This window comes from Oryctolagus cuniculus, chromosome 14 (genome assembly GCF_051225735.1).
Source record: "Oryctolagus cuniculus isolate XC-2025 breed Fujian yellow rabbit chromosome 14, ASM5122573v1, whole genome shotgun sequence".
Classification (NCBI taxonomy): domain Eukaryota; kingdom Metazoa; phylum Chordata; class Mammalia; order Lagomorpha; family Leporidae; genus Oryctolagus; species Oryctolagus cuniculus.
In genome coordinates, this window is record NC_142880.1 from 92483529 (window position 1) to 92499622 (window position 16094).

Consider the following 16094-nt stretch of genomic DNA (forward strand, 5'->3'; position numbering starts at 1 on the left):
GTGAACAACCTGTGATCCATGTGGTAGCCAAGGCTAGGTTTCAGGAAGGCTACTACAGCCAGAGAGGATAAAAGGGAAGAGATAAATCCTAGGAGCCTGTTTTAGCTAAGAATGCTATAAACCCCATTGACTTACCTACTCTTAGGGAAATGGGGTACATCCAGTAAGGCACTGACAAGTTCCAAGAATTTCCCTACTGTCCTCTGATGTGAGCCAGAGTGGCCTTCTGGGAAACGATGATGATGATGACAAGAAGCATAATAGTACTCAATGAATGTGCCCACATGGTAGGACAGGCAGCTCTCTGAAGACTCCACATGCATGCGGTACTCCCGACTATAACCCTGCACGGCTGTCATCCTAATTCCACGGTAGTCAAACAGGAGTGCAGGGAAGAACCATCACTGGGGCTTCTAAAAAGCCAGACGCCAGAGCCTCCCCACTAACCAACTGAAGTGGGCCAAGGACCTCCCTCCATCATTTTGAAAACCTCCGTGGGTTATCCTGCTGTGCAGCCCCAACGATGAGTGACAGCCTCAATGGGGAAATGGAACTTGGTCGAGTTGGCGAGCCACAAGGGTTCCCAGCTGGCTCATGGGAGGAGCCAGGGCAGACCTCTGCCTTCTCTGGAGTCTGCGAGGACCCCAGGGTGCTTGGGCTGCAAACTGCTCATCTTCCCTCTCTAGTACAGGGCTCTCTTGGAACTTCGGGGAAATAACCCGGGGTGAGCTTAGTCACAGGTCCCCTGGTTCTGGGACTCAAGGTCTCTGCAGGGCTGTAACTACTTAAAACCAGCAAAACTGTGCTTTTCAAATTCCCTTGAGACAATGCGACTCACAGCACTCATTCCCATGCCCCAAACTCATGAGAGCCTTTCTCTATCTTTGAACTGGGCCTGGAGCAAGACAGGGTCACTTGACGGCAGATGACCTGAGCTCACCTTATACCTCTGGAGGATCTGGGGGTTGGGGTGGGATGGGTCGGTAGCATTGGGAAGATTTTTGGAATGCAGAGTCTAGCACATGGCACCCCAAAACATCACTGAACTCTGGAATCGGCAGTGAGCTCAGATGTCATTTCAATATTCATTCACGAGTGACCATGAGACCAAGGTCAAGAATGGGAAAGTAATCACAGCACAAGTGCATTTCTGTGCCCTTGTCCCTTGTACCTGAAGTGTACTTGCTTCCTCCCCAATGCTGATTGAAAACATGTGACAGCTTCATGGCTCTTGGGTCACACAAGGTCCTCCTTGTCCCTAATCCAAATGTCCATTCCAAAGAGCAGTTGAGACTGAACCCAGCCAGCATGCGGCTTTCCCCTCCCCTGCTGGGGCTACTGCAGGGTGGGAAGGGGCAAGGTTGGCTTCTACTCTTTTTTTGCTATGTGGTGCTTCTGCTTATGCCTCCCCCACCCCAGCTTGCCAGGCAGATTTTTCAGTCCTCCAGGGTGGAGGATGGAGGCAGGGGCAGCAGCTGCTGGGGCAGGACGGTTTCCATTGGCTTCACCGGGCTCCCTGGCACAGACCTGGCTTTTCTCCAAGAGATGTGCTCATGGGTTTATGGAAGACTGTCCCCTGTTCACCCATTCCTAGATGTCCCAGCTGAGCATCCTCTGATGAGGGCCAGGCAGGCCCCTCCTGTTCATCCCAACTCCCTCAGCCCCGCTCTCAGGCCAGCCTTTGAGCTTCACTGACAGTCTGTTTACTGCTCTAGGGAGTTCTGTCAAACCAGATCTAAGTCAACCCCCTGCCAAATCTCAAGCAACATTATCCCCTCTGACCCCCCACGCCTGGACAATCTAGTTAGATGCCCAAGCCCAAGTCTGTGGGCCCCCTGCCCTTGGCATCTCCATGCATCAGCACCCAGCCATCACTGGCACCAGAGCTGGGGGTGCTGCCCAGGGCTACTCCAAAACCCAAGTCAAAGGGCACATCCCAGGCTCAGCGATTCTGGCCCACTTATTAAGCTAGGGGTGAGGGGGAGACCTCCATTTCCAGCTCCACAGGGGGCACTTATTCCCATTACATTCTATCTGAAAACCGTCTTCCAACCATGTCTCTTGGCTAATTCACTTGCTCCATTCTGGTCAAGAGTCGAGTAAGGGGCTTTCATGCAGCACACTCACTGCACCTCCTTCGGAATAGGAGGGCAAACGTCTTTAGGTGTCATGGGTCAGAATTTACTTTAACACTTGGTTACACACACACATGAGGCCCTGCATGTTCCACACTTAATACAAGTCCTGCCCTCGAGGTGCAGAGTCTAGTTGGAGAGACAGAGCAAGCACAGAGGTGCCAACCACACAGCGCCACTAGAGCTGCTTACACCCAGGAGTAGAGATGGCCAGGGCTTCTCACTCAGGCTGGAGAGAGCTTGGAATGTCCTAGAAATGTCCAGCATAGCCACAGATGCTTGAGTGTCTAAACGTCCCTACCAGGGCTCTCAACGGTGCAGGCTGTGTGGAGAGGGCTTTTCTGCCCATCTCCCAGTTGACCTGCGGTTTAGCACCTTGCACCCCCACTATCTGTTAGTGCCCAGCTTATTCAGGGAGATAGATAATTAGCAGGTGCAGGAGCATCCCTTGAAATTCCCTGGGCATGGTAGCCTGACCCTTCCCCACATGACAGACACTGTGCAGGGACCGGCCCGGTGGTCGTCAGGGGGCTCTCGGGGTTAGCAGACAGGAGGTGTGCAGTTCCTGTGCCGAGTGCACTCCCTGGATGTCTATATCCACGTCTGGTTTTGAGCAAGCCCTGACTCTCTCTGAACAAGGCCGCCTAACTAGAAGTCGCACACAATCTCTACACCCCGGGGGATTCTGCAGAGGACTGATTCGGTGACAAATGCAGTTTTCTCAACCAGTGATGAGAAGGTGCTCTGATGTCTGCTCAGAGAGCTTCTGGGGAAAGTTCTTGCCACATGCAGCAGAGAGAGACAGCGGGCTTCTGAAACCAGGGTAGGCTGGGTGTGCAGGACTCTCTCCAGTGAGCACGAGTGCTGGGTGTGTGGGCCTCATTTTGCCATGACAGCTGATGGAGAAACTCCAGGAAGTCCTTTTTTATTATTTGAGAGACAGAATGAGAGAGGGGGTACAGACACAGAGTTTTCTTCTGCTGTTTCTTTCCCCAAATGCTTGCAATGGCCTGGACTAAGTCAGGGCTGAAGCTGGGAGCTGGGAGCTAGGAACACAACCCAGGTCTCCCATGTGGGAGGCAGGAACCCAATGACTTGAGCTCTCCCTGTGCCTCCCAGGATCTGCACTGGTGAGAAGCTGGAATCAGCAGCCAGAGGAGGGAATGGAAGCCGGGTGCTCTAATGCCACCCCCACCCTCCAGGAGTTTTAAGTGAGGCAGAGGCCCCAGGGACAGGAAGAAGAGGCACCTGCCATACTGGCCTCGGACACAAGCAGCCAGCAGTACGCCCTCGTGGCCCACGTGTCTCAGCCACGTGAAACCTTTGCGGAACTGACTGCTAGAGGGACTTGACTGTCCACTTCCGAAGGGATATTCTTGACTTCTGTGCACTGGCGGAGCAAGGAGAAGAAATCTTACACGCTGGCAGGCTGTTGGCATGGGTCATGGCCTCCATCACACCACTCTCTAGGGTGGTTCTGGGAAACCGTGGAGTGGGGGGCATCCAAAGCACCCTGGACCCCTCAACAGAGAGTCACTGCCACAGGGAGAAGTGCAGGCTGCCCCCAGTGCTTCTCAGAGCCCCCTCCTCCCCCTTAGGGCCCAGGGAGGCTGTCCCTCCTTGGAGTGGTAACCGCACAGGGCGACATCCCCAATCCTATGTATGTGCCACCTATCTCCCTGGCCAAGTCAGAGATGAGTGTGTGTAAGTTGATCTCAGGGAGGGAAAGACAATATTCCTTCTGCCCAAGTCTTGTTTCCCTGGACTATTTCCAAAAGTTTCCGGGCAAGGCATCACTGGGAGTTCTCTGGAAATGGGTTTGCGTGGTGGGACCCACAGGCAATGTGAGGTGGCTCCCATGCACCCACGCTCTCTGCCCTGTCCCTCCACCACCCAGAGGGAGCAGGGGCAGACAGACACTGCCCAGGGTGCTTCTTCTCAAGCTCCGGACATAGCAGCAAGATGTTTACTTTGGCTTTTGTTCTCCACTTCATTTCTGCCCTAAAAAGATGGAACATAAAGGCTTCTCAGAGTGTCTGACAACGTCCCAGGGGGCAGGGATTCTCGAATTTTGCTGAGTTCACTTACACGAGAGCGGAGACTGATTCTCATGCACACCAGCACAGCTCAAAGGGTCTCACGTGGACTGCTTCAAAATTAGCAGTCGCCCTGGGGAGACCGAGGCTGAGGCCCATGCTGGTGAGACCAGATCGGGGACAGAAGTTTGGAGACCTAGACAGGGTCCAGCAGGTGGTAGAGGATCTGTGGGACCCAGGAACGTTCAGCCAGTGCTGCAGGTGGTCCTGAACTTGGAGAAGCACTGCTCTTGGCCCCTGGTGTCAGCGTGCTCTGCAGGGTCGGCCAGACTCCACTAGAAGTGATCCCACTGCAGGTACCACAGGTTCAACAACACCTACAGCTCTGGCTTGGGGAAGCCTTACAGGGGACAGCTCAGGCAGGTGCACCTGGTGGTCCAGACACTGCAGAGGGGATGCAAACCTCCAGGCCGGCTACATAGGTGCCATCACCACTAAGCTGTGGGCATCTCCCCAAGTCACCTGAGGTTAGGACACCACTGAATAGTTCAGGGTGTGGGTTCTTCTGTCTGTGGACAAGCACATTGGAGGATGGGGGTTCTGACTGCCACGGAAGTCACTCCACGGCGAGAGGGGCAGCAGCTCGCTTCTGCCGATGCCTTTCCGCGAGTCTCCTGACAACAGTGTTGTTAGTATTTTCAGAAAAAACAAAGCCTAAGCCAGATCCTTCCTCACTGAGATGCACGGTGAGAGCTCGCAGACCTCCCAGCCCCAGATCAGCTCTGCTCTTTCCGGCCCAGCCCCTCCAGAGTGGGCTGTGCTTGCACCTGATGCTTTTCCTGCAGGGATCGTAGCTAACAGACTCTCCCGACACCAACTGTTCGATCCTTGGCGCACACATAGCCGCTGCCCTGGGTGCAGAGTCTCTAGGTGGGACAGCATGGGGTTCTTGCACTGTGTTGTGCCCCCAGGGTGCCTTTGGTTTTGTCCCCAAGTCACATGGTAACTGCTTGTGCAGCTGCCCCTGCACCACCTGCCCTAACAAACCAACAAAAGCTGGTGGCAGAGCACTGAACGTCACAGCCAAGTGGGATTCTGTGTTGCTGACTACATGCAGGGAACCCTGAAACGTTAGGCTGTGCAGAGTGAAGGGATCCTTTCCAATGTCTCCTTGGTATCACGCCCCTGAATTACAATCCAGCGTCCCTTGCTTTGCCCTCATGGGTGAGGTCAGCAGCTGAGAGTGCAAAGCTAATAACACACAGCAAAAACCAGAACCCCTGATTATGGCTGTTGGTGCCTTTCGTGCCAGGAAGAGTTTGTGGAGTCCTGAGACTAAGCTGCTGCCCCTTTCCCTGCAGGGCTGGGCTGCCCAGGTGGGTGTCCAAGGGCCCGGCATCTCCACAGCTGTCTTTGTGAGCCACAGCTCAGGGCTGGGCTATCTGCCACTGACCATTGGTAGTGGGGATTACTTCTATACTCAACGACTGGATGGGGCGGCCACAGACTGGGCCCTGTAAGGAGCTCATCTTCTTGATGTGACACGTGAGGGCACAAAGAACAGAGCTGCACTCAATGAGATGTGCCACTTCCCCGGGGAGTCCCCACTCCACCCAGACAGGGAGGCAATGCCAAGGTCAGGCTCCCCCGGGCTCCCCATGCCCTGCTGGGCACTGAGCACCCTGACCCACAGTGTGCTTAACTCCAAGGAGCCTCCCTGGGCAGTGAAGGCCACGTGACGTTGCCGCTGAAACGTGGCAATGCTCATTAGCAGACCTGCAGGGGAATGTCACTGTAGGCTGGGGACACCCAGCAGCTGGGCAATGGCAGGAAGGTCCCTGGCACACGGCAGCCGGCGAGCACTGGCACAGCCTCCCCTGCCCTGTGTCCCCCACTCCCCCAGCCCCACACTCCCCAACGCAACTGCAAAGCAAGGCGCTGTTCTCTGATGAATGGGGAACTGAGGCTCAGGCCAGGGAAGAAAGCTGCTTGTGTTCACGCGAGCAGACGAGGCTGAGACTGGAGCCCGTGCTGTGTGGCTCTAGGGATTCTTCTGCCTCCCCAGCCTGCCTTTCTTGATGGCTTCTAGGGAGCCGGCTGCGTTCTGATGCTTGCTCTGAGCACACAGCAGACAGACAACCTGCTGCTGCTGGCCCAGGAAGGCCGTGAGGAGGGGCAGCAGGGGTGGGCAAGGCAGGGTGGCTACACCCTCACGGGGCTGCAGGCTGAGCCCACATCCAGGAAGACGCCCCCCAGCAGGGTGCCCCCCAGCCCTCTTCCCCTGCCCATCTTCCTGCCCCTGGACCTTGACCTTGGCATTCTCCTGTACCAGAGGAAAAGGAAGCCCAGAATGTTCTCTCCCTGCACCTCTGGCTCTGGAGCCCCTCTCTCCCAGATGGATTCTAGCACTTTCTTTAAAGTCTGGGAGCATTCACACTCCTGCATCCTCTCTCTGTCCAGTGCCTCTGGGTATCCAGGGGCAGTGTCGGCTCAGCCACAGGGCACGGACAACATAAAGCATTTGCTGGATGTGACAGCTGGTGGACACCCAGATAGGGCAGGCACAGTGATGTCACTGCCTGTGATCAGCAGGAAACAAGGTGCTGCAGAACCTACAGAGCACAGAGAATGCCAGCAGAAGAAACAGGAGAAGAAACAGGGCCCTGGGCTGGCTCATCACGCTGCCCAAGTCCAGGAAAATGAAAGCGAGTGTCTAGCCCTGCCCCCACCACCTGCACTTGATGCTTGCCAACTTGAAACACACTTCCGGAAAACACTGCCTGTGCCTCCTCCCTCCTCCCTCCTCCCTCAAGGCTGCCTTGTGATGTGGCATCGCTGGGGTTAGGCTCGTCTTCCCGTGAGTACATCCACCACCATGTTCCCTGCTCCCATCCCCAGCCACTCCCAAACCGCTGTGAAAATCTAGGAACAAGACCGCACTTCTGCCATCTCTGAAACCTCAAAGTCCTGGGCTCGAGGCTTTGCACACCGTGGGTGCTCAATACATGCTTCCTAGTCTGGCTGTATGTATAACAGCTGCTTTCCCTTGCACTACAGCCACATCAAAGGCATCGCATCTCACAGCACATTTCAGGAACGAACGACACTCGATTCTCTGGCTCCAGCTCAGTCTCCTATCCGCGAGCATCCTGAGAAACTCCCACTTTCGTCCACCCACGTCCATCCAGACCCAAGGCTTCGGCTTGTTCCTGTGTGGAAGGCCAGTGAGTCCTGTCCATGCCAACCTCCCTGCTGGAGCTCTAAGACTCCGCAAGAGCCCGGCCCCCACCCCCGGCCCCCACCCCGCTGGGCTGACCTCGTTCTTCAGGCTGCGGGCCAGGAAGTGCTCAGCCACGTGGGCCGGAAGCACGTTCTCCAGCAGCACACGGTTCAGGTTCTCCATGGTTTCTATCTCCTCCCGCTCTTTTTTGAACTTGTTCTTCCACAGGAAGTCCAACCTACAGTAATATTCATTCTGTTACAAGAGGACACAGAAGTCAAGAAACAGTAGGCATCTTGTCCTGCCGGAGGGTGGAGGCTTCAAAGAGAAAACAACAGGAACAAAACAAAACCGTAAACAGAGTCCCCGATAGAACCGAGCCCTCTGTGGCCCAGCAAACACCCTTCAGCTGACCTCTAAAAGGTATTTGCAAAGGAAGGGACCAGCCTGGGCGGTCAGGAACCTGCTGGGCGGGAGGCTCAGAACTCAAAGAGCCACTAAAGCCTCTTGCATCGTGGTGTTAGCAAAACATGACTTACTTGCATCATTTGTTGAAAGGCAATAGACATAGCAGAATGTAGATGGAGACCAAGTAGAACATGCAAACTACACCAGCAGAGAGAGTGCACGGCTTGATGGTTTGTGTTGGACAATCAACAGTGTATGTCTCAGCAGTTTGCCTTTAGAATCTACAAATCTGTTTTCTGCTACCACAGTTGTATCATTAACTATCTGCTGTAGAATACATGGAGATTGTCACTTGGGGTTGCAGCCCACTTAGAGACTGCCTACTTGAAGACAGAAGCTCATCCTGGTATCATTTAATTCAGGGAGTACCTGCCCATGAAGACAGGTATGTTCATGTTTCATAGCACAATAGAACACAACACTTCTTCAAAAAGAACATGGTAGAAATGGAGAGGCCCACTTAATTTTGCTCTTGGCATTGTTTTGTGCCTCCTGTGATGTCAATGACTGAACACCAGGGAATGCCCTGAGCAAATCTGTAACAGAAGGGCTTAACAGAGAGGGTGCACTCAGCACTCTTTGCAAACTACTGACAAATACTCAGAAGAATTGCATGCAGAGTTCTGTTTGCTTTTGGCTAAGTTAATTATATGAATGGTAGCATAAAGTACAGCGAGACACATACACATTTGCTTCTCATGTACAAACAGGAATTTTTAAGAAAAATTTTGAAGTCTGAAAGAAAATGATCACTCATATGTTTGATTCAAACTTTTTATACACTCAAAAGAAAAAAAAACCCCAGCATCCTCCTCTATTGTGAAATATTTTTTAACTTCATATAGAGACATTTGCAGAAAAGTTGGCTAAAAATGTATTTAGATTTTGTTTTTGTTAAAAGTTTTTACATTAATGCCAAATTTTACCTCCCTCAAAAGATATTGTGCTATTCACTTATCCATCTCCATTCTCTCATTGGAGAATGGATGGCTTATCCAGATATTTTGGGGACAAACCAGTGGTGTGGCAGGTATTAAACTACAAAGACAGAAGCCATCAGGGGGTCAGTGCAGAGAAGACACAGGGGTACACTGAAAAATCAGACAATAAGGAAGTGACCAGATAGGGCAGCAGGGAGGGTAGTTGGGGAGGGTCCCAGAAACCATGCTAAGAAGCAGCATGGGCTGTCTGCTGATTGCTGTTGCAGCCTACGTGAGCATTTGCAAGGTTCTCAGGAGGGAACAATACTTTGCAACTAGATTCTCTGGACAAAAATGACATTTAGCCAAATGATCGACCTACCTGCCTGTCCATCCCTGTCCAAGCAGTGCACCCTGCCCTAGAATCCTGTCCTTTGTGGGTAAGTTGTTGGACAACTAGAAACCCGTGTGCAGGGCCCCACAGGAAGGCAATGTTTCTGTCCCTCACCAGTTGTAGTGTGTTGAGTGGCACCCGTTCAGAGAGAAAGTTCTAAGTCATGGCCCTTGGTATCTGTAAAGGTGGAAACAGTTTCTTTGCAGGTATAACTAAATTAAGATTGGGGCTAAGGTCATCCTGGACTTAGAGTGAGTCCTAAATCCAATGGCTTGAGTCACTGTAAGGGAAAGGAGAGGGAGATCTGGCACTGAGGCACAGGGTAAGGCCACTGAGGGCCTCCAAAGAGGCCAGGACTAAGCCAGTGCCTTGCTGGCTGGGGAAGATGGTGTTGAAGAGGAGGGCCGGGGACTGTGCACCGCTGGGGGTGCAGCAACACGAGGGAGGCACCGAGGCTTCTCTCAGCCTGGGGCCGGGTTGGCTACTCCAATCCTCAGATGCCACCAGGCCTGCCGCCTGTGGGGGCTGTTCCACAAGTGTGTGCAGGCTCAGATCCCAGGCAGAGACACGGCATTTGCTTTCCTTGATCTGCACCAACACTGGCAGAGAGAGCAGGGCCATCCTGGGAGAGTCACCCAGGCCATTCTGGGCCGCCACAGCCCTCACTGCTGCCCCTCACCCATCCAACACTGCCTCGGGCAGGTCAGGGCTTTGTCTAGCTCTGAAAACAGCCTGAGGGGCTTTGCCTCTTTCTGCCTGGATGAGGAAGAGGCACTGGGCTGGGGCGCAGGACAGCATGCCATGCTTCTTATCCTATAGTCTAAACTCTTCTGTCACAGACATCAGGCCCCTTCAGTCACTTAGACTGTCCCCTGGTTACCTGTCCAGAATCCATCCCACTGGGAGGGCCACCCCCACACCCTGCCCTTCACCCTCTGCCAAAACACAGGTGTCCTCCTTGGTCAAAAGAGGCCTCTGATTGGTTAGTTTATGCCACAAACTAGGTTTTAGCACAGCAGGCAGTACTCTGGCCTCTGTCCAGGAGAATCGCTCGCACTGAGGTCAGAAACCTAGAGCAATGCTAAGTGCACTGATGTGCTCAGAATGCAAACCTCTCCATCATTTCAACAAAAATGGTCACGGACAGCATAGCCCTTAGGACGAAAGACAAAGAAAATACACTGCAGGACGTCTACATTAACGCTGCCGAAGTCCATCAGGGAACACAGCCACCCAAGGTTGTGAGAGCTCATGGCCCATGCAGGACTCGTCTGCAGTGGGAGGCAGTCGTTTGTCAAACCCTTGCTTCTTAGGGAGGGTGTGCAGAGGCTCAACAGCACAGACCTCAAAGACCCTTGGTTTGGGCGACTGGGGACCTCAGGAGATGGTTCACTTAATGACTTCGGAGTTCAGCCCGTCTCACCTTGGAATCTTCCAGGGTGCCCTCCACAGCTAGGTGATTGACAGCTGGCTGGTAAAGCATCATTGTCAAGACCGATCACTCTTTCCGGGAATAATGGACTTTTTTACTTTTTCTTTTTTTTGGCCTCTGGATATAAATGTTACATCAATGACAAAAAAGGGAATGACCCCAGATATTGTCATAATTGTGTTGAATTAATGATCAACCGTGGCAAACACTTTCAATTATCTGTCTTAAGTCAATTGGACAGTAACTGGATCAAATCTCAGCCACTGGACTCAACCACAATTATATGGTGGTGTTGAAAGCTTGCCATCTGTGACCAATAGAAAAGGCAGGAGGTTTCAGTTAGACCCTAGGTTCTCAAGACGCAGGGCTGTGAAGTGATCTGGACAACGGTCCTGGCAGGACCGGGTACCTGGCATGGAATAGAGAAAGCACACAACAATCATCCTGGGGATATTCTGCTTCCGCATCTGAGTGACAGGGCTTCCCAGGAGGGACTCTGCTGCCCACGAGAAGGGGCAGAGAGTTGGATCAGCAGTAGGAATAAAAGCAGCTTGAAGAGAAAACACGAAGAGAGAACAGGCCACAGCGCGGGGTGTCAAGTGTGCCCAGGAACGCAGATGGGTGAAAATGCCGCTGGCAGGGGCTGTTTGGTGGGAAGAAAGTGACCCTGGGGAGCTTTGAGCAGGACAGGACAGTGCCACCCAGGGCATCTGGTGAGGCAGGGCTGGGAAGTCGCAAGAGGGCAGTGTCCCTGAGCGCTGGACCGACAGCCACCGGCGGGGACTCTGCCTGACTGTGCTCCCTAGCAAGGGAGAAAGAGAAGCCAGACCCAAATGTGCAGGTGTGCAGTGTGCCTCTCAGACGCCTGCCACAGATCCAACTTGACCGTTCAGTGGTGTGCATTTAATTTACTCGGCTTTGCTTCCTAATGCCTTATTTCCAAATAAATCACTGTATTGTTTGCTTCGCACCATCCATGGCAGAACTTGAAACAGACTTTGGCTCAGGAAGAGCTGCTTGGCTTCAGATGAGTCTTTGGGCAAGTGTCCTTGCGTGCAGGTGGGGGAAGACTTCCTTCAAGTCCACGCCCACAGCCTCTAGCGGGAGACCACGGAGGGAGGTCCCCAGGAAGGAGAGTCATGGCACTGAACAGGATTTCTGAACAGAGGGCGATCTGATAAGGCAGCAGCCCTACACCCAGGGAGGCAAACACAAACCCAGTCTAGGGCGATCACTTTTCCAAATAGCATCAGCTATTAGGGGACAATGGGGCGACTCTTTTGTAGCCTGACAAAACCACAGAATTTATTTCAAGATTAATTAGGGGTGAGTTGACTCCAGTCTTTGCTATTCATGGTTGCTTCTTGTGGGTTAAATGAGGCTGCTCTCTCGGGTCTCTGTCTAGGCACCTGTGGCTTGTGCTACCTACTTTGCTTGGAGGGGATGAGGGGATTCTGATTCTCACACGTCTTTCTGCATGAACGTAACTCCCAGCACAGGAGTGCAGCATTAATCACACAGCCCTTGAGAAGTTCTGTACAGAAAAGCCTTCTTACCTGTCTTCCCAGGACCAGCAGAGTGACGAAAAATATAGAGAGAGACACTGAGCCCATGGTCTTCAGGTCTTTCCAAATGCCTGGCCTAGGAAGAAACAAACCAACAAACCACAGACAGACAACAAAACACCGTGCGCAGAAAACTCCAGTCATTAATGTGTATCCACACGGGCCTGTCAACACATGTTCACATACATCTTCAAGTCTAGACTGAACCAAACAAAACCAAAAACATCCCTATTATGAGAGCCCAGTGGAAAAAATACTTTGAAATTAATCTAGACTTCTGGAGCTGGTGCTGCGGCTCACTAGGCTAATCCTCCGCCTGCGGTGCCAGCACACCGGGTTCTAGTCCCGGTTGGGGCGCCAGATTCTGTCCCGGTTGCCCCTCTTCCAGTCCAGCTCTCTGCTGTGGCCCAGGAAGGCAGTGGAGGATGGCCCAAGTGCTTGGGCCCTGCACCCGCATGGGAGACCAGGAGGAGGTACCTGGCTCCTGGCTTCGGATTGGTGCAGCGCGCCAGCCACAACGTGCCGGCTGTGGTGGCCACTTGGGGGGTGAACCAATGGAAAAAGGAAGACATTTGTCTCTCTCTCTCTCTCTGTCTAACTCTGCCTGTCTAAAAAAAAAAAAAAAAAGAAAGAAATTAATCTAGACTTCTTACTTTGTATCAAGCCCTAGCAAATACAAAATACAGAGAGAGGAATAGCACAGCACTGATATCCTTTCTTTGCACTTCTGGGGTCAGTACAGATAGTTGGGTACGTGGTTCCTTCAATGTTTTCATTGCTGCTCCCACCAAGAGACAGGACGCTTGAAATTGTGACTCATGTGAGGCACCCATGAATTCAGAAGCCTCTCACACCTTTGCTGGGTGGTGCCCACCCTCACTCACTCTTTCATGGGATTCTACACCACGGCTCACCTCCCGTCAGCACCAGGCAGACAGCTGTAAGTTACTGCTGCCCAAGCGGACACTGCACTGCGCAGCCAGGCAGGGACCACCAGCGTCACCGCATGGATGCAGGGTGCAGTTTCCTGCTTCCGCAGACAGATGGCCACTTGTCAGCTATAAGTAAGACCTGCAAATCGACAGTGCGGTGGGTCCGGACACCTGCCACACGAGAGCATCCACCCTGCCTAAAGCAGACGCCAGCAGTCACTTTCTGCTCTTGTCCTGCCCTGGCTTGAGATTTCCTGGATTCTCCGTAGAGAGTTCGAGGGCTGATGAGATGACGAGAGGCTCGGTGTGGAGTTCCAGTCTTGAGTCGTGGGGCCTTGGGATGAACCCCTCCCAGCCTCGTATTCTGCATCAGTCCCAGGGGGAACCACGTGGCTGTTTTGCCCACCAGCTGGCCCCGAGCCTGACAGGCAGGAAGCTCTTCACGAGTGGCACTCTGATGTTTAGTACAACCTGTGATGGTCAGAGGGAGCTGGGAGCTCAGGAAGGACATGGATTCTGGAGAACGTCACCAGTGGCCCGAGAGACCCAAGTGTGGAGGAAAGCTGGGCTCCTGGAGTGCCTCCCAGTGGCTCGGGGCCGTGGCACCTCAGAGAACTTTCTAGAAGCGCCGTGCTCTTTCCTCCCTAGCCGACCAGCTGCGGCTGGGACAGTCTGAACCCTCAGGGGATCTCTGTTTCTCTTTGAGGCAGAGGAGGAGCAGGGCCTCTCTCCTCTCTCGCGAGCACTCCCTCTGGGAAAGGAGAGAAGGCATCCAGGCAGGTGGATACACATAAGCTTCCTTTGAAAAACTGAGTTTTTCTAGGTGAGGTGAATCCCCCCCCCTTTTTTTTTCCTTAAGAAGATGCCCAAGGGGACTGATTTGTCGTGGCGACAGTCACAGTCAAGTAGCTGAGACAGAATCAGAGCTGCTCAGGTCCAGCTGGGACAGAAACTAGTCTGGCCTCTGGGATCCTGAACTCCAGGTCCACAGCTCAGAAGGAAGAGGTCAGCCAAGAGGTGATGACCCTACCTGCCCTTCCAACCATATAAATCTCTTGGTTTCCAGCTGGCTTATCTCTTGGCTTTCTTGGCCATGCCTGTGTTACACCAGTCAGTTATGGAAAGCCTGGCTTTGCCAATGAGATGCCCCTGAAACTGCAGGAATCTCTGACAACAAAGGATGCAAAACATTCAAGTCGTGTCCAACTCCACGATGCGACAGGACTGTGTCTGCTCACTGAACCTTACTCAGTGTAGGACTGGGACCCCAGTTGCAGGGTCAGGAGACAACATTGTACAGAGTAAAAAAAAAAAAACATCACAGCAAACAAACGCTGGGGTGAAAATGAATAAGGCCCAATAACGATAGCCCTGAGCTCCATCCGCCAATCTTCATCTCAGGGTGACTTGAGAAGTGGAAGGGACTTGTCACCATGTATGTGGTGGTGCTTTGCGGAAGCTGTCCCCGACTGTCCTGCAGGCTCTTCTGTGACGTGCCACACAGGATCTCCTTCCCAACCCAAGTCACTTTCTGTGACCATTTCATTCTGGCCCAGTTCCAGCTGGTGATGAGGCCTAGAGACCACAGCTCAGCCAGCACCCCCATATTCATGTAACAGGCAGTCAATAAAAGTATGTAGTAAAAATGCTTGAATGGGATGCAAGCACTGTGGCACAGCAGGTTAAAGCTCCAGCCTGCAGCGCCAGCATCTCATGTGGGTGCTGGTTCGAGTTCCGGTTGCTCCACTTCCAATCCAACTACCTGCTAAAGTGCCTGGGAAAGCAGCAAAAGATGGTCCAAGTCATTGGGTCCCTGTACCCATGTGGGAAACCCAGAAGAAGCTCCTGGCTCCTGGCTTTGGATTGGCTCAGCACTGGCCGTTGTGGCCATTTGGGGAGTGAACCAGCAGATGGAAGACCCCCCACCCTGCTTCTCTCTGTAATTCTATTTTTCAAATAAATAAAATAAAATAAAAAATGAAAGAATGGATGAAGGGACAGGCTGCCACGTTGGCCTGGGAATGGCTCACCTCTCCTGAGGGGCTTCTAGACACCTGCTCTGGCTTGGTTATGGTTTGAGAAGTCCCTTCTGGCTTCATCTGTTGTGACTTAAACCCCACAATGGTGCATGAAGAGGGTGGAATCTTAACCAATGGTGTGTAGAGGTGGGCGTCTGGGAGGTGATCAGATTAGATCAGGTCATTGGGTGGAGCCCCCATGAGTGAATCCTGGTGGCCATCTATGGACAGAGACACAAACAGACGGAATGTGCTGTCTTGGGACATGGCCAGCTGAGACTCCTAGCTAGATCTTGTCAGAACTGTGAGGCATAATAATTGTCTTTATAGAGCAGCCTGCTTCCGGCATTTTATTCTAGTACTGGGAAATGGTCTCATACAACACCCTTTCGTGCCCTGGTTAGACACAGATTCACCAGAGTCTGATGCAAACTTCTAGAGATGGTGGCCTTACAATACCCTGAGAGAGACAGCTGAAAGCCTACATTATTTTTTCAGAGAGGTTTTCATTAATGCCAAGCCAAAACTTTACTGTGCTGCTGCCAACAGACCAGCACGAATAGGGCCAGGTTCGTGCCCCGAGGCAGCTTCGGGTGGGCAGAGATGAGGGGCTGGAGAGGCAGAGCCGTCTGCTCACTATGGAGCTCACGATGCCCCCGGTCAGTGCAGCTGGGCTTTCATTTTGTGGAGAGGAGTGACTTTAAGCCACAGGGAACGAGCCTGACACTGTGGGGCTGTGCACAGACGTGGCATCAGAGACTGAAACGCTGGTGATCTCAAGAACGCATCCCACATCGTCTACGGCACAGGCTGTGAAGTGCCACTCTCAAACCCCCATTCCTAAATCAAACAAAAATTAACCAAAGCAGCCTAAAAATCCACTGTCTTCATGCAGATGCTTCCAAACCACAGGGCATCTTCTGTTTAAGGTCAGATAAAGAAGTAGGTCACTCATGGTTGAATTTGAGTAGCTC

The 16094-nt window shown here is 52.8% G+C and overlaps 1 protein-coding gene across 3 annotated transcripts in view; it reads right to left on the bottom strand.

Annotated features, from left to right (window-relative positions):
• ADCY2 (adenylate cyclase 2) overlaps nucleotides 1-16094 on the bottom strand; it is a 411933-nt gene that overhangs the window by 20239 nt on the left and 375600 nt on the right. For 2 of the 3 annotated variants that reach the window (XM_051853662.3, XM_051853663.3), the window contains 2 exons: nucleotides 12162-12246; nucleotides 7488-7646 (listed from right to left, as the gene is read on the bottom strand). In XM_051853662.3, coding sequence (XP_051709622.1) covers nucleotides 7488-7646; nucleotides 12162-12246 — 244 coding nt within the window. The remainder of the gene's footprint in view (nucleotides 1-7487; nucleotides 7647-12161; nucleotides 12247-16094) is intronic. The other variant, XR_016220868.1, reaches the window with a different exon arrangement.